The 23,343-nt window shown below is 39.5% G+C and overlaps 1 protein-coding gene across 2 annotated transcripts in view; it reads right to left on the bottom strand.

Moving 5' to 3' along the window:
- The window catches only part of TMEM131L (transmembrane 131 like), a 169,434-nt gene that overhangs the window by 38,939 nt on the left and 107,152 nt on the right, over positions 1-23,343 (bottom strand). For both annotated transcript variants that reach the window (XM_078445675.2, XM_078445676.2), the window contains exons 8-24: positions 22,906-22,983; positions 22,548-22,701; positions 20,875-20,933; positions 20,454-20,562; positions 18,298-18,391; positions 17,633-17,786; positions 16,751-16,921; positions 15,356-15,425; positions 14,169-14,286; positions 12,690-12,831; positions 10,258-10,367; positions 9,171-9,243; positions 6,282-6,409; positions 4,086-4,228; positions 1,657-1,843; positions 1,261-1,446; positions 324-473 (exon numbers count right to left, since the gene is read on the bottom strand). In XM_078445675.2, the coding sequence (XP_078301801.2) occupies positions 324-473; positions 1,261-1,446; positions 1,657-1,843; positions 4,086-4,228; positions 6,282-6,409; positions 9,171-9,243; positions 10,258-10,367; positions 12,690-12,831; positions 14,169-14,286; positions 15,356-15,425; positions 16,751-16,921; positions 17,633-17,786; positions 18,298-18,391; positions 20,454-20,562; positions 20,875-20,933; positions 22,548-22,701; positions 22,906-22,983 (2,126 nt within the window). The remainder of the gene's footprint in view (positions 1-323; positions 474-1,260; positions 1,447-1,656; positions 1,844-4,085; positions 4,229-6,281; positions 6,410-9,170; positions 9,244-10,257; positions 10,368-12,689; positions 12,832-14,168; positions 14,287-15,355; positions 15,426-16,750; positions 16,922-17,632; positions 17,787-18,297; positions 18,392-20,453; positions 20,563-20,874; positions 20,934-22,547; positions 22,702-22,905; positions 22,984-23,343) is intronic.

The following is a 23,343-nucleotide window of genomic DNA, read 5'->3' as shown; positions in this document are numbered from 1 at the left end:
AGCCAAGTGGAATCAAACCCTACCCCTCTGTTTCTAAAGCCGTGAGAAAGAAGTGGCCATCGGTACTGTGTGTACTGGGGAATTCTATCTTTCCTTCTTCCAAACCCCCCTGAGTTTTACAAACTAAGTCCTTATATGAAGTCTATCTTATTGTAAAAGGACTGTTACAGCCTCAATGACTTAAAGAAAATTTTATGAATCTAAACCTGGACTCAGAATAATATTTATATCACCTTAAAATAAAATCAGAACGGAGTAATATCAAAGGTGAGAGCCCCTTCCCCCCCCCCCCCCCCCACACACACACACACAGAAATTCTTACTTGTGAGAATGGGAGCTAATTACATCCATCGAACTATTGTTTTGCTGCGAAGATGAGCTAGCATTTTGCCTCTGTCTTGTTTTCATGAATTCCATAAGAATGTACTGTGCTTGTTGGAAGGCTATTAAAATCACACCCAACAGGGACAAACTGAGGAAGAAAGCAATGGGGTTCATTACTGCATGGTTCTGACTGGCATTAAAAAGACCAGCTCTCTTACAGAAGAGCAGTGGATGGTTGATGCAAAATGTCTAAAGATGTGGTACTTTCTGATATTACCTTAAAGATTAAAAAAAAACCCCAAGTTTCTAAAAATGTGCATACTTGTAAGTTTGACATTCCAATTCCATTTTTAAAAGCACTTGTGGGCGCCTGGGTGGCTCAGTCACTTGAGCGTCTGACTTCGGCTCAGGTCATGATCTCGCAGCTCGTGAGTTTGAGCCCTGCGTCAGGCTCTGTGCTGACAGCTCAGAGCCTGGAGCCTGTTTTGGATTCTGTGTCTCCCTCTCTCTCTCTGCCCCAACCCACTCGCATTTTGTCTCTGTCTCTCTCAAAAATAAATACACATTAAAAAAAAATTTAAAAGCACTTTCATGATAAAATCTAAAAGGGTCGTTCTAGTCTTCCAATCTCAAATTGCCACTGCACTGGGCCAATAGGAGTCAAAGTCGTATCTTCCCCTGTGACGGCCAGTGAAAACATATGGAGCATAATGGTCTATGATACTTCTAGGTCCCATGAATCTCTTACAATTCATTTACTATTATTTTAAAGTTTATCAGTTACTACTTTGTCTACTTCATGTGTATCAGGGTTCACAAAGAAATACAAATTTCACTCAATTCAGATGCTTTGAATATGCTATTTGACTATTCATAAGCTCTTACACCCAGGCAATAGACAGTTTCTTGCAACTCGCCCAAAGGCGGGAGCATACCTGACAAAGAAGACTGTGAGCCTCCAAAACGACTCCTCCCAGCTGGGTCCTGGAACCACGTCGGCACACAGAGGCAACAGGTGATGAGGGAGGGTCACATTGAGAGTGAAGTGAAATTCTAGGTCTGCTGCAGTCACAAGAGTCAGCTCACGAATGACCCAGGAAGAGGTAAAGTCGGGAGTAAACCTGGTAACAAAAGATTCATCTTTATGAACTTTGATTCTTTTAATTCCAGGCACAAAACAAAGTAATCACAATAGCAGCCAAATTTCTTACCTACCGTAAGTATTTATATAAAAACAACTTAACATGTCTTACCAATGGAAAAAGATCCCTCCACGCCCACATTATTAAATGCGCCACAAAACTTAAATGAGGTTAAAACTCAATGCTTACACAATGCTGATATCTCGGGATGTGTTTGGGGCCAGGGAAAATTGATGACAATCTAGCACTTCAAATCCATAACCTTGGCAATTATACCCATTAATTTTCAGAGATGTCACAGTTATAGGAAGTGGTCCAATATTCTCAACTTTAAAGTTCTTTGTAATAGATAAAATTTGCTTGCTGTCTTTCAGTTCTAGTGAGGACAGAAAATAATATTTAGTGTATACGAACTGCAAAATTTACTTAGCATAATTTATTGAATCAAAAAACCATGACGTGTATTATTAAAATGTGAAAAAAAATTCAATATAAGCTCAAAGTATGACTTCTATCTAATTTCTAGAACAGTTACAGATTTTCTTATACTATCAGGATACAATAAAAACATTTAACTAATCAAGATTTTTAAGTTAAATGACCTTCCTAGGTACCAACAGTAATCAAAATCTCTTCTTTGTTCTTTTACTTAGTAAAGGTTAAGGTTAGGGATGCCTGGGTGGCTCAGTCAGTTAAGTGTCCAACTCCTGATTTTGGCTCAGGTCATGACCTCACAGGTTCATGAGATTAAGCCCCACGTCAGGCTCTGGGCTGACAGTGTGGAGCCCACTTGGGATTCTCTCTCTCCCTCTCTCTCTCTCTCTCTCTCTGCCCCTCCCCTGCACATGCTCACGCACTCTCTCTCAAACTTAAATGTTGTTTTTTTTTAAAAAGGTTAAGGTTAGAAGTTTATTCTTTTCAGAAGCCAAATAGTTTGGATATCCCTAGGCACTATGTACACTTTGCTCCCAGTATCTTCACATTGAACAGGGACCAGTTAAGAGCAAGTGTGTGTGCCTCTAGAAACATGACTCAAACACCCACTACATTCAGAGGAAGTAAGTCACCAAGTCCCTGCAAAAAAAATGAGAGCACATTTTATATAGGGAGTTTAAAAAAGAAAGAATTACCACAATTTTAAATTACTCCCATAAATTTACAACCCACAATCTTTTCCATAAAGGGACTAATATCTTATCTGGTTCTATAGTTTTTATAATACTCCTTAATTCTATCTTTCAAGGTCAACTCTAAATTACTGAATGAATGAAAGAAAAAATGAATTGTGATGAATGCTGAATGCAAATGGTTAATAAATCGTTTCAAACTCAATGCTCATTTAGCATAGTTTTATTAAAAAAATTCTAATGAGACATTAAACAGTGCTACAAAATTATCCAATAGTTTTCACTAATCAGATTTCTCCACAGGAAGCACAGTGTTACTAAAATGCTTTCAGTGTGTTCCAGAAATTCAAAATTATATAGCAAACAAAACAGAATTTATGAAAAACATTTTACATCTATTGTTTGATTTTTGTTTTAGTTCCTGAGAAAGTTCTTGAACCTAATATAAATAATTTAGAAGTATTTAACTTAAATACATGCACAGTTTGGAAATATCTAATGGAACATTTATGTAAATTTCTAAATCTTCTATGTCTAATACAGTAGCCACTAGACATACGTGGCTACTTTAAATTAAATTAAAATTAAGTAAATTTAAAAAGTGATTTTTGGGGTGTGTGGGCGGCTAAGCATCCGACTTTGGCTCAGGTCATGATCTCGCGGTCTGTGAGTTCGAGCCCCGCGTTGGGCTCTGTGCTGACACCTGAGCCTGGAGACTGGCTTCGGATTCTATGTCTCCCTCTCTCTCTGCCCCTCCCCCACTCATGCTCTGTCTCTCAAGAATAAACATTAAAAAAAATTTAAAAACTTATTTTCTCAGTCACACTACCTATATTTTTAAGTGCTCAGTAACCACATGAGGCTAGTGTCTGCTGTACTGGATGACACAGACACTGAGCATTTCCATTACTGCATAGAGTTCTACTGCTTAGAAATCTTTAGTCTTGTCTCCTTTCAGCATTTTGGGGTGATCTTTTTTTTTTTTTTAACGTTTATTCATTTTTGAGAGACAGAGAGAGACAGAGCATGAGCGGGGAAGGGGCAGAGAGAGAGAGGGAGACACAGAATCCGAAGCAGGCTCCAGGCTCCGAGCCGTCAGCACAGAGCCCGACACGAGGCTCAAACCCACGAACTGCAAGATCATGACCTGAGTTGAAGTCGGACGCTCAACCGACTGAGCCACCCAGGCGCCCCATGGTGTGATCTTTTTATGATGATGTAGCCTCTTACTATTTATCTTAAGTATTTGACACTATACTGATAATTCAGCAATTACACTTTTTATATATGTATTAAGTAAGATGGGTTAAATATCTAAGGCTATTTTTATAAAGTAAAGGCCTATATATACTAAACATTTGCCTGATTCAATTATTTGCATCAATGCAATGAATTTGCTATAAATTTATAAAGAATCTTCCTATAGAATCCTTTTGCTCTTGGCTTTAGCACCAAGGCTGCCCCATCTGAGTGCCACACGCACGAACTCACGTCGCCGGCAATCCATCAGCGTGGACTCAGGCACCTTGAACCTGAGAGAACCTCCCGAACCAGGAAGCCTTCCGCCCACTTTCAGTAACTCTCTCGCTCCAAACCCTTCCACGCCAATCATGTCGATAACAGTCAAGTTATTCCTATGGGGCAGCACATACAAATACAAAGGCATTACAACACAGTCACAAGATACAGTGCACTTGGACTTAAACATTCCTAGTTAGCAAGAACAGCTGTAAGGTTTTCAAAGAGAAAATCAATTTAAATAGTGTGGCATCTCCTGGAATTTAGAGGCTATTGACGGGCAACGGAAGCTGCCAATGGGCTCAGAAGAGCCCAGGCAAGCTGACTACAGCAAGAACCAGTGAATGCCCAGAATGTTCCTGATCACCCTCCTGCCTCAGCCCGAGAATCTGAAGCCATGTTTTTCTAATAATCAGCCACCTGGGTGGTGATGAAACCTGCAAGAGCAAAAAAAAACAAAAACAAAAACTGAAAAGATAAAGTTGGGGTCTCAGAGAAATATTAACAAATTTAGCCTAATTGATACAAACTACTTGCAGGGTGAATTAAGGAGTTTCATAGTAATTGTGACTATTAGAGATTCTGCCTTAGGGATAATTCTAGAAATAAAATCCTACTGTTTCTTTTGAACCAAAGATTTATAATGTCACCCCACCAAATAACATAGATCTACTCAAATCCTTAGTAGTCAAGTAAAAATTCAGACTAGCTTCTGCCTTTTCATTAACTGAAGTCATGACTCCCAGGACAAAAAAAGTTAAATGGAGTAGATGTTTAAAAGGTGTAGACTGGAGTGAAAGCCAGTCATCATTAATGTAAATACTATAGAAGCTGAGAAAACATTCCTAATTAGGCAAAATACAACAAGAGCTTTACACTTTTATCTGAAGGATTAAGAATCTTTAACCATTTAAAAGCCTTTAAAAGTTAGGTTGGATGACTGATATTATTTACAGAAAAATACTATGTATCAATATAGAAATATCAAAAGTAAATTAACTACTACAAATAATTTAGACTTTCTTTTCGAGGTGGGATAGTTGAACCTGGGATGAGGTAAATGCTATCTCTGCACTTCCCGGAACCTTAGTTCTTCAACGGAGAAGGAGTTTTAAATGAAAGACGCTGTCAACAGGGCAGCAGGAGTCTTAGTTAAAATGCTTAATAGAACAAACAAGTACATTTTCTTCTTCAGAGCGTTCACTTGCAGAAGAACAAACTCGTGTAATATATTAAAGGAAGTCCAGAATAAGAAAGTCTTCGCTAGCTCATCTGATACTAGAAAAACTCTACAAAGTAACTAAAAGGCCATTTATTGAAAATTAGTGTTAGACTTCTCACCAATGCAGAGAGCTTCAACATAGATCTGTATTTACTGTAAATTTTTGAAAGCAAACTCTCAATAAACACTAATTAAAGATGAAAAAAATTTAATAGTGAGAAACATTTAGCTGCTTAAATTTAGCAACATCTGTCATTTAAAAGGAGGGGAAAAAAGGCAATGGGCTCAACAGTCCTTAGTCCATTGTCCTTTGGGGCTACAGAGAGTTCCAGAAGCAAGACAGGTATGAGAGTGATATAAATCCCAACACTGCGAGTGAAAACATACACAGCAGTGTTTCAATTATTTTTCTGAGCTGGGAACATGTGTTCCTAGCACATACGTGTGTGTGTGTCTGCATTTGTACATGTGTCCTGCCCTCAATGACACCAACAGATGAGATGCTGAGCAAAATATACTGCGGCTCTTAGAGAGAAGGGCACACAGCTCCTACTTTACAAGGTGGGAAACTGAGGCACAGAGTAAGTGTGAAGCCTCACATAGCCTCTCCTCTCCCTCCTGTGCAACACAGCCCCATCCCTGAAGGCCTGACCATGAGGTGAATGTCAGCTCTTAGCTAAAGAGATTACATATTCTTGAGGCACCTGGGTGGCTCAGTCAGTTAAGCGCCCGACTTCAGCTCAGGTCATGATCTCACAGTTCGTGAGTTCGAGCCTCACGTCGGGCTCTGTGGTGATGGGGCCTGCTTCAGATTTTATATTTCCCTCTCAGAAATAAACAAATACTTATAAATAAAAAATAAAGAGATTATGTATTCTTGAGAGAAAGAGACTTGGACAGACGAGTCAGAGAGAAAGAAATAGGCTCCATGACAGGGACACACCCACCGGATTAGTATGAGTGAGGTAACTTTTCCGTAGTCAGCTGGCGTGAAAACTACACCAACCCTTTTCATCTCCAGAGGCTGCAAATGTAAGTGGAGGATGCCAAACTCAGATTCCTCAGAAGGCATGCCCTGCAGATTTAATAAATGCAGTGAAATGATTCCTGTGAAGCAAGCTTCCATCTTCATTACGTGCATTTTAGGGTATAAACATGATTGCTCTTCTTTTAACGTCCAGAATGGACTACCCTAATCGACGCGCTGAACTTGCTCACTCTGAGAGTTCACACTGATAAACAGTTCCCGAACCACAGCTGAGAAGAGCAGGCAGAGGCTGCAGGACAGCCTGCCAGGGATGCTGGAGAGGGGGATTTGCTTCCCGGCCCGGATGGAAGCTGCGGCTACAAGAGACATCTCTGCCAAGATGCTCTGACTGCAAAACGTCACTTAGCACACCAAACAGCTTCTGTTTGAATGCTGCGGGGATCTGACCCAACACCCAACTGCTGCTCGACAACCCTATCTTTAATACTGACCTTAGGTTCATACAGAGACCATCTGTATTATATTGCGTCTCTTCACTCAGGAGAAAGAGCTGTGTTTATTCACAAGCTCCTTTATTTTTCCCAGGGTCTCTAACTTTCTCTGATTAATCTTGTGTTCTAAATCTAGTATTCAAGGCTAAAATCTTGTTTTCTAAATCTAGTATTCAAGGCTGAGTTCTCCATCATTTTTCCTCTTTCCACTGTTTTTTTCTAGCTCCTTCTCACTAAAAAAAAATTATTAATTTCTTAGCGCTATAATCATATAATCTGCATGGTAATATTTCTCTTTTCTGCAGTCTTGATTTTTATATTTGTTTTATCCTGCAATTGTTGCTAGTATCTCCCCACGCTATCAGAAGAAATAGCGACAGTGTTTGATTCATTTTCATTAGAACTATAAGCTTCATGAAGGGAGAAACCTTGCTTTACATATATCTAATATGAATACTGAATAAAACTGATTTTTAGTATTAAAAGTGTAATAATAACATGGCGCGCCTCGGTGGCTCAGTCGGTTAAGCACCTGACTCTTGATCTTGGCTCAGGTCATGATCTCACAGTTCATAGGATCGAGCCCCACAAAGGGCTCCATGCTGACAGCACAGAGTCTGCTTGGGACTCTCTCTCTCTCTCTCTCTCTCTCTCTCTCTCTCTCTCTCTCTCTCTCAAAATAAATAAGCAAACATTAAAAAATCTGTAATAACAACTGCATCATTTATTAAATCGTTCTTATATGCCAGGCACTGGAATATAAGAAGTCTATAAAATGCTGAGCATTCCATAAATGTTACTGAATCTTCAAACATTACTACGAGTGAGTGAGAGAAGGCTGTAGAGAGGATAAGTAATCTTCCTGAGGGCACAAAGCTAGCCCATGTTAACAGCCTGGACTCAGAACCCTGACCATCTAATTCCCCCTGATCTTAACCGAAGGAACTACATTTCTAACAGCAAACCATCATAAATACGGGTGCCATTCTTTACATAACAAAGAGTTCTAAGAAGAATTTTGAATTAAACTTTAAGTGTCTCAAAGGCATCGATACTATTATTGTCAGTGTAACAAATTCATAACAGTAATGGTGTCTCTTATCACAAAAGGTGTAATATTCTTGGGGGAAACCTTTGGTCACACATGAAAAACTTCTTCCAAACAGGCTGCAGCATTTGTTCAAATCTGAATAGAACATTTAGACGTAAAAGAAAATTGGCATTATTTTTGGAATTCCAAATTATATACGATTCAACACCAGTGGGGCCAAAGATCTTTTGGTATCCTAGACTAACTTATCTCTAACAGCCCTGGGAGCCTGGTCAGTGGAAAGGAGAACCAGAGGCAATGAGCAGGGCAGGCGTGCTAACAAAAACAAGACCATCCTGCTGCCTAAACCACTTACAAACAGAAAGGGACATTTGCTGTAATATGTTTCCTATTGTAAGTCTCTGTTAAAAATCCATCTAAAAACTTGCTTTGATGAGTTTTAACTCTTAGTTGGAGGTTATCTGATCTCCCTCGTTCTGCTATTCAAGTTAATCTAGAGCCAATAGTCCATCTTTGGAGGGATAAGTGTGGAGAGAGAAGAAAATACCAAGGCATTTCAGTGTGTGCGTGTGTGTGTGTGCGTGTGTGTTAGAAATATAGTTGTATGCCCATGTGTGGTGACGTGTGTGGCTGTATTTTTTTAACAAATGCTCCACGTCTGACTTGATCTCACACATAGGATACTTGTAAGGAGAACTCTCAGCTCTGTACAAAGAGCCACAGAACTACTGAGTGGAAACTAAGAAACAAGGCTGCCAAGTCCCAGAACAACATCCTTTCCACATGACATGTTTACTCCTCCTCCTGAGTATTTGTGGAAGACCTCATGAGAGCCCAGAGGCTTAAGAATTTCAGAAAGACCTTTTTTTTTTTTTTAACAGATGAGGTGAACATCACAGAAACTGGGTGACTTGCTAAAAACATGAAGCCTGTTTAGTAGGAGAAGATGTTCTTAGGTGTATATTTACCTTATGTCACCTTAAAAAACAATTGATGGGAAATCTAAAAGAGAATTGTAAATTCTGGGGTCTCAGGTTTTATGGTTTTCTACATAGCCCTGATCCAATTGTTATTTCTTCACTCACATGAATCTAAACTATCAAATTAAAATGATTTACAGGCTAACATGAACCATGGGCTCTTGCTGCATTCGTTAATTGGGAAAATCTGCTATGTATACTTCATGCCTAGAATATAAGAGAGCCACATATATTATGTAAAAACACTTGAAACATGACTTGGTGCAGCCATATGCTATGTGTATGGTTTGTCAGCATTCTTTTTCTATTTAAAGAGGACATCCTACCTGGTAAGGGCAAGCTTTGGTGAGCTGGAATTCACCAGTTGTGAAATTAATCATCTGCATATCGGTGCCAAACCTATAAAGGAAAAAAAAATGTTTGAAATAACATTCAGGTTGCCACTAAAGAAAACAGTGCATGTGTGCACATATACAGATTATGTGAGCACATGTGTTTACATATACAGTTCATCCCATCCTGTCACCACTGCATCCCAGCCCCCTGCATTGTCCTGGGCATACTGGAAGTGCTCAATAAATACCATTGAATGAATGACTTTGGCAGCACAGAATGTAAAGAAGCATATGGTGACAACAGCTCTAAATACAAAGCAATTTTTTTTCCCTCTCCAAACAATACATAAGGAACCTGACAGGAAGTGACTCTCGAGAAAGGACAATTTTATCTCCCGGTAGACACATAGCAATGCCCAGAGACATTGCTGCTTACCACAGCTGGGGAGGTCCTACTGGCACCGAGTGGGTAGAAGCCAGGGACACTGCTAACCACCCTCTGAAACACACAACAGCCCCTCCTCCCCCAAACAGAAAATCACCTGGTCCAAAATGTCAATAGTGCTGAAGCTGAGAAACCCAGGGATAAGAGTAGATCCTACTAAGCCAAAGAGGGAAACATTCTAACTGAAACTGTGACTGCTTTGTGAAAATAAAATATAACAGACAGGGACTAAAAAATCTATCATCTTTTCTTTTTTAACACGAGATTAAAATGTACTAAAACACTGAACTCCTTTCTTCTGTTGCCCAGAGATCACTGTGATTTAGATTCTCAATATGAGGAATACACGTGGGAAAAAATCACAGCTGTAAAGATTCCCTGACCAGAGAAAGTAATATCCTGCTGGGAGCTAGCCTTGTCACAGGAACACCAAAGATACCACGCAACAAGAGAAGCGGCAATTTCCATCAGGTTGTATGTCCCAAGGAGCTGGGTGTGCAGGTACTGGGGCCAATACTGTGTACACCCACATACAGGTTCTGGGTGAAAGATGTGAAGGACTCTGAATAATTCTGAGTCTTAACAGCATTTCCCAAACACCGTCAGAAAGTCGTCACCAACTGGGTGCTTTACCATTTGTGCAGCAGGCGTACCACAGCCTCGGGTGTAGGATACAAGGAGAGAGGCAGGAGCTGCAAGGAGACCGGCCAAGAGGAAGGGTTCTTCACCACAAAGTACTTCACCTAGATATGGGGAAAGGAAAATCAAAACCCCGGGGAAGACATGGCGTTGCTCCTGAGATAATCCCGCCAAGAATTCATAACCTGAATCGAATCATGGGAACCACCATGCAAATCAAATCGAGGGACAGTCTAGAAAATAAATGGCCTGCTTACTTCAACAACATCTCTGCTATGAGAGGCAAGAGAAGGCTGAGAAAGATTACAGGTGATGATAAAGATCATACAATGCAAGATCCTGAGCTGGGAAAAAAAAAAAAAAAACTACCATAAAGTATGTGAGGGGGATAACTGGAAAATTCTGAATATAGACTGCACACTCGATAACATTATTATGATTAATATCACATCCAATTTTAATAATTACACTTTGGCATGTGAGAAGATGCTCTTGTTCTTAGGAAATCCACAATGAAGTAGAAATAAGGGGGGACATAGCATCTGACACTCTCAAACAGCTCGTAAATGTGTGTGGTGTGGAGCACGTGGGTGGCTCAGTTGGTTAAGCGTCCGACTTCGGCTCAGGTCATGATCTCACAGTCCATAAGCTCGAGACTCGCATCGGGCTCTGTGCTGACAGCTCAGAGCCTGGAGCCTGCTTCGGATTCTGTGCCTCCCTGTCTCTCTGCCCCTCCCCGTTCATGCTCTTTTTCTCTCAAAAATAAATAAACATTAAAAAACATTTTTAAAAAAAGGGTGTGGTGTGTGTGTGTGTGCAAAGACAGAGAAAAGAAATGATAAAGCAAATGTGGCAAACACAAAAACACCTTTGTGAAAGGTGACTAGGAGTTCTTGGTACTATTTTTAAACCGTTTAAGTTGAAATTATTTCAAAGTTAAAAAAAATTTAATGTTTATTTTTGAGAGAGAGAGAGAGAGAGAGAGAGAGAGCGAGTGTGTGTGTGTGTGTGTGTGCAGGGGAGGGGCAGAGAGGGAGTGAGAAAGAATCCCAAGCAGGCTCCAGACTGTCGGCACAAAGCCCAACGTGGGGCTCAAACCCACGAACTGTGAGATCATGACCTGAGCCGAAGTCACACACTCAAGCGACAGAGCCACCCAGGCGCCCCACAAAACAAAAATGTTTTAAAAACAGTCTTCAGATGCCACCCCGAAGAAACCCAGTGAGCACCTCATGAAGTGTAAATCATCACCCAGACCACATGTGATGCAGCTCTTTGGCAATGAGATGACACACACACATGGAAGTCTGCTGGTGTGGCTTCTGTGCCTCTGCTTTGCTCCCTGCCTCCCCAGCTCATGGAGGGAAGCACACACGAGAGAAGTCAGCACACTAAGGACAGAGGGTAATGGACAGAGTCCAGGCTCTTGATGGCATCACACTGCTGCTTCATCAGCTTTGGACTTCTCTTTTGAGCTTCTCACTATAAAACAAGCTAACTCCTATGTAAGCCTGTGTTAATCAGGATTCTCTCTGTGATGGGGCTCCTGGTTGGCTCAGTCAGTAAAGCACTGTGACTCTTGATCTTGGAGTTGTAAGTTGTTTTTTTTTTTTTTTTTTTTAAACATTTCTTTATTTTGGGGAGAGAAAGAGAGACAGAGCATGAGCAGGGGAAGGACAGAGAGAGGGGGACACAGAATCCGAAGCAGGCTCCAGCCTCTGAGCTGAAGGCACAGAGCCCGATGCAGGGCTCGAACTCATGAACGAGGAGATCATGACCTGAGCCAAAATCGGCTCCTTAACCAACTGAGCCACCCACGCGCCCCTCAGGGTTGTAAGTTTGAGCCCCAAGTTGGGCGTAGAGATTACTTTTAAAAAAACTGGGGTGCCTGGGTGGCTCACTGGTTGAGTGTCCAACTCTTGCTTTCAGCTCAAGTCATGATCTCGGGGTCGTGAGACTCAGCCCTGTGTTGGGCTCTGTGCTGAATGTGGACCTGCTTAAGAGTGTCTCTCTCTCTCTCTCTGTCTGTGTGTCTCATTTTCTGTCTCTCCTACTGCCCCTCTCCCCGACTCTCACTCTCTCTCTAAAAAATAAAATAAATTTAAAAATAAAAATTTTAAAAATGGTAAAATCTTATAAAAAAGATTTTCTCTGATATTCGTAGTTGAATACTTTCTTGACGGATTTTGAATTGAAAACAAACTTCAGAAAATGTGTTTGTTTCATGCACTTTCAGTCTGTTTCAAGTTTACTCCTTTGTTTCTTGACACCTCCCTGCTAAGTGCACTGAACGGCATATGTATGTCACTTAAAATGAATTTAAATTAACTTTGGTTCTGACACAGTATTCTCAAGGTGGAAAGACTCTGATAACTTAACACCCCAAGAGCCAGGGGGTCACTGACAAGGAGATACACAATCCTCACCACGCTACTCCTCAGGGCAGTTGCGCTGAAGTTTAACACAAGGCCGGGCTCTGTGATTAAACGAGGAAGATACGAAACAAAGGATTCTGACTCCTTGGATTTCTTCAAGCGACCAAATCGAGTCATGCCTAAAGCAGTCCTCCTGTGTAATTCATAAAGAAAGAAATTATTTTGAAAAATAATTTTCACATAAAAAAAGGAAATCACTAATTATCACTCCTGCTAAAAGGAACAAGGGCTCTCGGAAAAAAGAAAAGGCTTATTCTGGGTATTCTGGGTCTGGGGAAGAGAAAGTACACATGATCCCGGAGCATCCTGTTTTACTAGAAAGCAAGGAAGTTGCTCAAAAAATGAGGTGAACATCTAAGGGACCCACGATCTAGCCTGACGGGGCCCCATCAGCCAAATCTGGGACAATTTAGCATCAAAAAATAATACTGATGGTATATCATGGTAGTGAACAAAGAATCCACAGTGATGCTCAAAAAGAATGTAGAATGAACAAAATAATCAGATACATCACTATTTTGCAGCCATCAATCTAGCAACTGATCCAGGCAAGGATTATCAATGGATGGGGTGAAATGTTCTTTGGGAACAGGAAATTTATATGATCTCAAATTATCATAGCACATGTTACTTATTAATTTTTAATAATTACTTAGTAAAGGAAAAATTCATCTACAGTGGAAAGAGAGCTGTCAGACGCACAATGGGGACAGTCAAACGATTCAACTTAGCAACACCGACAATGGGACAAACTGCCATTTATGTTCCTTCTGAGGTGATGCAATGATAAGGACACAATACCAACCAAGTAATTAGCACTCTTCCCAAAAATGTTTGACATGAATGTAAACCTGAGGAAACAATCCAAAAACTCCACAGTGCCAAAGGTTCTGTAAGACAACTGGGTAGGCCCCTCGAAAATGTCAGCATTATGATAGATGAAGAAAGGTGGGGATACAAGTCTAAAGAAAATTAAGAAAACATGACAACCAATTGCAATACATGATCCTTGAATGGAATCTGGATTTAAAAAAAGGAAAAAGAAAAAGATAGCCATAATGGATACCAGTGAGTCAAACAGAGAAATTTCAATACAGACTGTATACTGTATAACTGTATCAGCGTTAAATTTGTTGGGTGTGGAATCATAGCATAGTCCTATGTAGGAGGATATTCTCCATGGGAAATAAATTCTTTCCTAATAAAGTACTGAGGGTTGAGGTATGGTATCTTCAGCTTACCTTCCAATGACTCAGCACAAAGATAATTCATGTGTACAAAGGTATAGAGGTCGAGAGAGAAATAAAGCGTAAGTGGCAAAATGTGAACAACTGGTTGAAAACAGGTGAGGAACGTTTGAGTATTCACTGCACTCCACTTTCAACTTTTCTAAGGTTGGACATCCTACAACTTCGCTTGAAGTGTCTCCCCAGTGCCGCATAAAAGAGACAAGGAAAGGTGAAGACATACTTGCAGCCGTCACCGTTTTTAAACTTCTTCCATCTTTCATACAATTTATTGGCAAGTTCCAAATCCACATCCCAGGTAGACCGATCCAGGGAAAGACTCCCTTCCCAATTAGGATTTTCTAAAAGTTAGATCAGATTTAATATTTAGATTTATAGAAAATGCAACTCAATTAGTAAAGAATGCCACAGGCTGCCAAACTTCTCAAACTGAGAGGACTGTCAAATGCATAAACACACCCCCTCCCTCCCTCTGACTTTCCTAGGATCTCTCTAACTCAATGGCAAATGGTACATCAAATCAAACAAACATGTAGAAAACAAAACTAAATCGAATCATGTAAAGGTAAGAACATAAAAGACACATGGCTCATGAATACAGCCTGAAACAAGTAAAAATTATACTCGGAACATTTTTAACAGCTTTCCGTCTAACAGGCTAAACTGCTTCCCTGTAAGCACTGGTCATCATCTAAGCCTTTCGGTGATCAGTGCTGATGGACGAACGGTCCTCCCAAAGAAGGGCACAGACCAGGCCTGGGGAAGGTGCATGTGCATATTTACAAAACGGCCTCCTGTTCACTGAGCCCTCTCTACTTATCTGTTCGGTCCTGTCTGTGCTAAAGAGTGTACCAGGATGAAAACATGGGTGTCTCCTCAAAGAAGTCTCCATACTGCAACAGTCTCCTTACATTAAATATTTTAATGAATCAAAAATGTAGGGCAAGGGCTAGAAAGAGCTTCTATATCAACACCATAGCATTCAATCTCACATAACAGCAAGCACCCCCTGGAAGATGTTTATGCTCCTATAATCCAAGTCTTCAAACACAATTCCAGGTTATTTTTACTAACTTGTAGTCAGCCCTTTTATAAAAGAACCAAAATCTTCCAACTTTTCCTGGACACAAAGTTGCTGTGACCATCAAATAATGTGTTTGAAAAAAAATCCCTTACAAAAGTTCAAGCTACTTAAGGGGACATTATTTATACAAGTAACCTCAGGTGTTTTTGGAGGATTTTTAAGATTTTCAAGTCATTCTGTGAATGATCATGCTCTTTAAAAATAAAATATGATACAATTATGTTTACAGGACTAATTATTGCAGCTACAAACTCTATTTTTCCTCACTATTTCCCACCCAACCCCACTCTAGAGTTCTACAGAAAGCCTAAGGGCAAAATACTTACCTGTCTTTGATTTTCCCATGAAATAATGCATGCCACAATGTGCTATCACTTCAAAACCCAGACTCCCTTCCTAGATTGAAAAGTAATATATGAATAACTTAAAACACAACACTAAGCATAAAAATCCTAATGCACTCAAATGCAAAGCAGACATTGGCCTCCACCTCAGTGAATTTCTCTTTAACCAGAAGCCAAACAATGAGAAAGCGAATTCTTGGCTTCCTTTCCCCCTGAATGAGAGACCTGAACGGTCTCTCACAGGAAGGCTCACAGCAGTGGATTTTGCACAATCATCGATGCCCACAGTGATGATCCATGGGCTCCAAAGACACAAAGCTGCCTCCTGAATTAGAGGTTAATCTCAGGACGTTCCTGATAGGTTTAAAAAAGAACCAAAACACTGTAATCCTCTGAAAAACAGCATACCAATCTGTAGAAACTCCTAAGCCACTCAGGACATTTAAATTGACGTTCCACTTCCTACAGGTTGGGAAAGCACAGACTCGCTACTTCCACATATACATGAAACCTGCCTACTCCCTCCCACAGGGCGCTCTTCTTAATACGCATCTCTTGATCAGAAAAAGGAAATTTCTAAGAAATCTCCCCTCCTCAAAATAAGGATGAATGGAATTAACCTTACACTTTGTGTAGTTTGATTTTAGAAGTCCTACCTTTAAGCCTATAGCTAAGCATGAGGCATTTCTATCTAATGAAACACCAAGGCTAATAAGTGAGAAAAATCATAAAGATGGTTGCATGAATGTCTCATAGTGAAAAATCAGAACCCAGCGTTATACAGAATAGCTTGGATCAAAAAGAAGCAATAACAGTAACCAAATGGAAATAAATAAACATTAAGAAAAAAATGAGACATGTTTAAGATAAGATCTAAATTGAATACGGTTTACCCAGATTTTAGAAAGCATTTTAATTGTGAATCCTTTCAGGCTTTAGATTTGGCCCCCGGGAGAAATGCAAGAACTACAAGCAACCAAGCCTCACTTACCAGAGGTCTAACTACAGCATTTAACCGTCTAGTATATTTGAATTCATTGCAAGGATGAACTAAAAGCTCAACTGTGCTTTCTAGAGCAAGCACATATTCCTCGCTCTACAAATTTTGGAAATAAATGAAAATGAGATGAATCTACTTGTAATACCTTATTTTGTTCAAGAACCTCAAGTTACTTTATGAAAAATGGAAACTCTTTCCAAATAAAGAGTTCCATATCTAAACAAATGACCATCTAAGCTTGGCCTGGTAATATCTGTTGTATTTCTTGAGATAGTCTTAAAGAACACGAGCTTACCTCTGCCAATAAAACCCAAGCACCATAAGTTAATAACAGTAATTATTATGAAAATTATAACACATAGTGTTGTAAACAATACCTTGGTTGGTGCTGAGTAAATCTGTAGAGGTATTGCAAAAACGGCACCTGTGTTTGTAGTCAAAAATACATTGGTGAATAGATTTATGGCAATGTCTTTAACAGCAAGTTTCAAAGTAAATATATTCCAACAGCCTGGAGGTAGAAATAAAGGGCCAGTGAAATTCAGAATCTAAAAAGAAAAAAAGCAAGAGAAATTACTTTTTCTAATACCAATTATGATTAAAACCATTATAAAGTATGATACTAAAGTTCTTTTGTACTTTCAAAAATAGAATTTACTCAACTATTTCCAGCTCAAAGATTGAAATATTTTCATATAAATGATAGGTTTATGTTTCACATGCTGTTTTAATTTCACAAAAGTAATCTTGAACTTTTCACGGGCAATATTTTGAAAAAGTCTATTTTGTCATTAAGCAGGCTTATTTTTTTTTCAATATATGAAATTTATTGTCAAATTGGTTTCCATACAACACCCAGTGCTCATCCCAAAAGATGCCCTCTTCAATGCCCATCACCTACCCTCCCCTCCCTCCCACCCCCATCAACCCTCAGTTTGTTCTCAGTTTTTAAGTCTCTTATTAAGCAGGCTTATTTTTAATAAATACAATCTTTTGAGTATAAATTGTACATTGTAATTTTTTTAATAATGGTGACTGCAAATATCCTTTAAGAATATACCTTGGTCCCTCTGTGTTCCTTGAACGATAGTTTAAAAAAACAAATAGATCTTAGAAATAATTCTGAGAACGTTAAAAGAAAAATACTTGCTTTAAAACTCAGAAGAAAAAATTAAACTTTATAAATATTAATTTCATTGCATCTGACCTTAAACAAAACTTAAAATAGGCTAAAACTTGGATAAAAATACCGTATGTACCTTTAAAATGTGCTTGGTCTCCTTGGAAACAAACACATCATTTAATACAACACTATGGTCAAAATGGTTGAGGTACCACATTGACCAAACTCCTGAAGTGTTCTCGTGAGTCTCTATGTGAAACTGGGTCGCAGTGGAGTCCATTCTAAAATACCTGCGAACACAGGACGTGCATGCTATCAGCCCTGAGTGGGAGACAACCCACCAGCACTCAGCGCGCCTCGGAGTGTGCCCAAAGAGGAGCAGCATGAAACGTCAGAGCACAAACGTTAGCGCCAGGAACAGGCCGCGGGACTGCCTTCTTCACCCTTCGTGCCCTCAGGCGCAGCCTCTGAAGGCCAGAGGGTAAGTGACCAGGCCAGGACCAAGGCAGCTCACACAGGCCGCCAGGACAAAACCAGGACCCCAACGCGCATCCTCTTCCTCCTTCCCACACCTGACTACCTGGTCCCCAGCCCAGTCCACAAACGGAATCACTGGAATCCTTCTTCTCCCCTCTCCCGTTCTGCCATCAGCCTTTCCACTGCTTGTTAGCTGTGTTAATGTACGCAAGGCAAGTCCGGAGAGAGAGAATCATACACGTCTCAGCAGTTACATTTTTAAATTATTTCCAGATGAAAAACACTTAAACAAACATGATTTAAAGGAAAATGGATTCACCCTACCCTTGAATCAAAGGAGAGGAGAGACACGCTTTTAGTGTTGGAGTGTTTTTTATTTTCTTCACGTCTTCTTTAATTCCACTGGCACAGGATGTAGCTGTTTTGAGATACAAAGAAATAAACGTGAAGCATCTTTCGTTGCGCCTGAATAAAAACAGGATATACGTTTTATTTATAACTTTCTAATTACTTCAGTTTCTCCATTAAAATAGTGCATCAGATATCAACGGTAAAATACTTTCTCAAACACTCCTATCTTTTTCCTCTGCTGGCTGGTTGCCAATTTTCTAGAACTTGATGTCTACCACACACACACACACACCCCTCCCTTTTTAAACCAACCTCTCATTTCTTCCTTTGGGAGAAAAAGAAAAAGAGAGTCAACGCTTTATAGCTTCTCTTTACAAAGATCTGCATTCACCATAAATAAGAGGAAAGTCTTTAGGTCTGCCAGAGATGACAAAAGTGAAAAATGATACTCAGCCGGGTGGGGTGAAGAGGAGCATGTGGAGGCATGAGCAAGAAAGGAAAAAGAAAGACAACCGAAATAGCAAGGAGGAGCTTCACAGGGTGAGTGGAAATGCATTCCAAAACACTGGAGATTATCAAAACAACACTTTTAAGCTTTCCCTGAACTACTCCTAATATTAAGGCATTGGCATTAAATTCTTAACTCTGATACAAATACTCAAGTCTTTTTTTTTAAGCTGCATATATGGCCCCAACCCCCCCCCCCCAAAAATTCAAACACTAACAAAAAATGTGAAAAAAAAGTCCACCCGAGTCCCCAGTTATCTTGGAGGAAACAACTGCTAGCAGGTTCCTGAGCAACTGTCCAGTGTTCTATGACATGCAAGTACACAGACACCCTTTAAAGGACACCAAGTGTATGCGCTGTTTGCATTACATGCCCACATATGCCTCCTAATAGCTGCAGGGTATACCCTCCTGTAAATGCACTACAACTGAACGAGCCCCCTGTCGACAGACGGATGTTGTCACTAACAATGCACATTTCTATAAGCAGTTCTGAATATGTATATGAGTGTACCTAGATAGTTCCCAGACGTAGTGTCAAAGAGCATAAATGTGCATTTTAAATTTTCACAGATTGCCAATTTTCCCTCCAAAAAGCCTGCATTGGTTAGTACTCTTGTCAAAAATACGTGTTTTTTCCCTAATCATTACCAACACAGAATATTAACACTTTATTGATCCAAGTAATAAATTATATCTTACTTGTTGCTTTAATTAACATTTCTTGAAACATAAGTGAGGCAGGGTGCCTGAGTGGTACAGTGGGTTAAGCATCTGACTCTTGATCTTGGCTCAGGTTATGATCTTACGGTTCGTGAATTCAAGCCCCACATTGGGCTCTGCACAGATGGTGAGGAGCCTACCTGGGATTCTGTCTCTCCTTCCCTCTGCCCCTGCTGGTGTTCTCTCTCTCTTAAAATAAATAAATAAACTTAAAAAAAATTAAAAAGGGGTGCCTGGGTGTCTTAGTCGGTTAAGCGTCCGACTTCGGCTCAAGTCATGGTCTCACAATTCGTGAGTTCGAGCCCCACATCGGGCTATCTGCTGTCAGCACAGAGCCTGCTTCGGATCCTCTGTCTCCTCTCTCTGCTCCTCCCCTGTTTGTGTTCTCTTTCTCTCAAAAATAAATAAGCATTAAAAAATTTTAAAAAGAAAAAGAAACAGAAGTGAGGCAGGGCATGCTTTCATATGTTTCAAACAACTTGCATTTATTTACAGAACTCTTTTTAACCATAAATAAGAACCTAAAGCTACAGCTGGGTTTGTACTCACTAGATCTAGCTTGCATTCTGCACAAAGATACACGACCCGGGCAGCACAACCTTGTTCTCTGTGGAAGCAGCACCTCCACCAGACACATTTACATCCTGCTCTTTCAGATCACCACGTGAGTTAAGCTTTAAATGCAAAATCCCCCATATGTGGCAGAATAACAGTGGCATCAACAATCATTTCTTCCATCATTCTATCTCTTAGAACTCTTAAGGCTACAGTATTATCATCAAGCCAATTTGCTTTCTGAAAATCTTTGTGAAACCCAAGTCATTTCACAGAAAAGAACTGTCATCATAACCAGATAACAAAAATAAAAAGACAATCTCCAGTATTTTTAAAATCTGTACCTTTGCAAGTGAAAGAGGCAATTTTTGTAAAGTTGGTTGCAGAAGTAGGTACGAGTACTGGTTCAAACTGCAAAGACAGAGCATCTCTCTGTGAGAAATGATGTACGTCCTACAAAAATAAAAATCCACATGACTATTCTCAGCTGGGTGAGTATCCAATGTGAATCAACTCTGTTAAAAGAACTAAGTCGTTCAGACTGGTATACAAGCAACTGCTCAGCATATGTGTCTATGACAGTAGGAAGGGGGGTGCTGACAACCTTCATCCTAATGTGGGTTCAAGCAAGGGAAACCGGGTATAAATTAAAGCAAAAGAGAAATGAGACAAGTATTTCTGTATCTGTTGTTGAAAATTCCTCATGTTCTGCAATTAAACATACATTCGTAAGTTTAAATTTTACTTTATGTAATTTACAATTACCTGTATCCAAATAAGGCTGTTTCCTGAATGTAATATATACATATTTACTGCCGAATCATCTGTCCAAAAGAATCAGAGCAATGAGATTAAAACAAAAGAGTCATCTCATTCTCATACCTTAATATAGTGGCTAAAGTACTACATTACACATTTCTATAAAAAATGTGACTCGTTTTTCAACACTACCATTGAAACTGGGAACTATTTTCTGTTGGGTATTCTTCTAAGTCACAAGGAAAAAGATCTATACAAAAAGATTGACCTACCAACATGGGCTCTCTAAAGGATAATAAACTACCAGTGAAGATATTCTGAGTATAGGGTCACACTATTACTCCTCTGGATGAAACTAACCAACTGGACAGCTTTAAATAAGCGATGTTCTCCTATTGATTGGACAGGCCCTTATTTCCTTATTGGGATGATCACATTTGAGGAAAAACAAAACCCTGGGATCTCAAAACATCACCTTCCTTTCAACCTTCACTCACAGAAGTGCTCCCCATGGGACAGGGTCTTCTCTACATTGATGTCTATCTGGCCATTCTGAGAATCACCAAAAACTAGGAAGCCGAAGACAGGACAGCTCTCCTGCTGAAGAACCATCACTATTACAGCCAATTCTGAGGGCTGGAAAGTAGATGATGTTTGACCATAAAATTACACTTTGGTACCAATTCTTTCTCTGGATATGTATATGGTATGTGTTTATGTACACGTGGTACATGTGTATGTCTGTGTCCATATATAAATGTACATACACATACATATATATACATACAGACACATATACCAGAACAGCCTTGCTAACCAATGGATAACAGCAAACTCTACATTGTAAATGTCAAAAATCACCTAATATGTGTTGCCTACAAAAGTTCTTAGAAACTGAAGCTGATGAACTAGGTAATTCCTGGTACACAGGACATACATTTTCAAAGACAAAATTCATAACAATGAACACTACAATTCACACTCTCTTAACTTGTCCGGCATCCGGGAACAATTGGCACCCAGTCAGCTATTAAAAATACGACACGGCATGATTTCTTTAACTGAGCTTCTGCAGATCGTAACACTGGGACAAGAGACACAAAACTTCCCAAACACTTTGTGAATATTTATATTAGATTGTTGTGCCTGCCCATTTAACTTGTTTCCTATCTCAGAATGCAAAAAAAAAAAAAAAAAAAAAAAATCATCCCAAGAAAACTAAAAAGTGGTTTGCAGTTGCCACTTAATTTACTCCAAAATAATATAGCCTTATTAGCAGTTGCAGATTGAGAACCAGTCACTGTTAATCTCTTAATTACGAACGCAAAGCCTCGTTGTCTTGCATTGCAATGATACAGCCTACAAGTAAATGCTTTAAGAATGGTGATGCAGGGGTGCCTGGGTGGCTCAGTTGGTTAAGCATCTGACTTCGGCTCAGGTCATGTTCTCGCAGTTCGTGAGTTCAAGCCCTACGTCAGGCTCTGTGCTGACAGCTTAGAGCCTGGAACCTGCTTAGGATTCTGTGTCTCCCTCTCTCTCTGCGCACCCCTGCTCACACTCTGTCTTTCTCTCTCTCTCTCTCAAAAATAAATACTAAAAAAATAAAATAAAACAAAAAAATGGTAATGCAGGTTAATCAAGATATACTAGAATAACAATGTTAAAAGATTCCACCTTACCTGAGGTCTCAGATTTATCTGTGGCTACATAAATTATAGAAAGATGATCTAACAAATCTTGTGTGTTTTCTTCAAACTCTTTTGAGGAGTTTTCCATGGTTACGATTATGCTCATTTGTAGCCGTAAAACATCGTCAGATTCCATATAACAACTCTGAGATTGGAGGGATGGAAAGAACAAAAGAAAAACTCAAAAAAAAAAAATCATCCAAACTTTGTGATTTCAAGTTTTATAAAAAGAAAAGCACTTATGATAAGGTCATGTGTATTTCTGAAAACAGAATGTGTCATGTTATTTTTGATTTCCAAGCCAAAGGCAAGAAAGGAAGGATGAGAAGAGTGAATTTTTTAATTTTACCTTTAATTGCTGACACACTTTATTACGTAAACTGCATTCCAGTTGTACTTGCAAGAGACTAGTATTAGTGGTTTCTGCCTAAAAGAAGAAAAAAGGGGAGAAAAAACTTGAAAAGAGGCAAAGAGTTAAATCTTGTATTCATAGTAAACAATCTATCATTTATGCAGAACATTCATTCACTTAATAAATATTTGAGTATCTGCTAAATGCTGGGTACTATCCTAGTAGCTGGAAATAAACATGAATAAGACAGAAAAGCCTGTCACCAAGCTCACATTCTAATGGAAATCATAAGCTCTCCCTTGGGAAACATGAAAATTCCTATTATGGCAATAAGGAGATAAATATGTTCTAAATATACACAGGAACACTGTAGTTTGGCATTTCTTATACTTTCTGAACATTCTGTTTCAACACAGGAATCTTTTATTTCAAAGT

The sequence above is a fragment of the Panthera onca genome, chromosome B1, assembly GCF_046562875.1.
Source record: "Panthera onca isolate mPanOnc1 chromosome B1, mPanOnc1 haplotype 2, whole genome shotgun sequence".
NCBI lineage: Eukaryota > Metazoa > Chordata > Mammalia > Carnivora > Felidae > Panthera > Panthera onca.
This window is presented reverse-complemented; position numbering and strand designations above follow the sequence as displayed.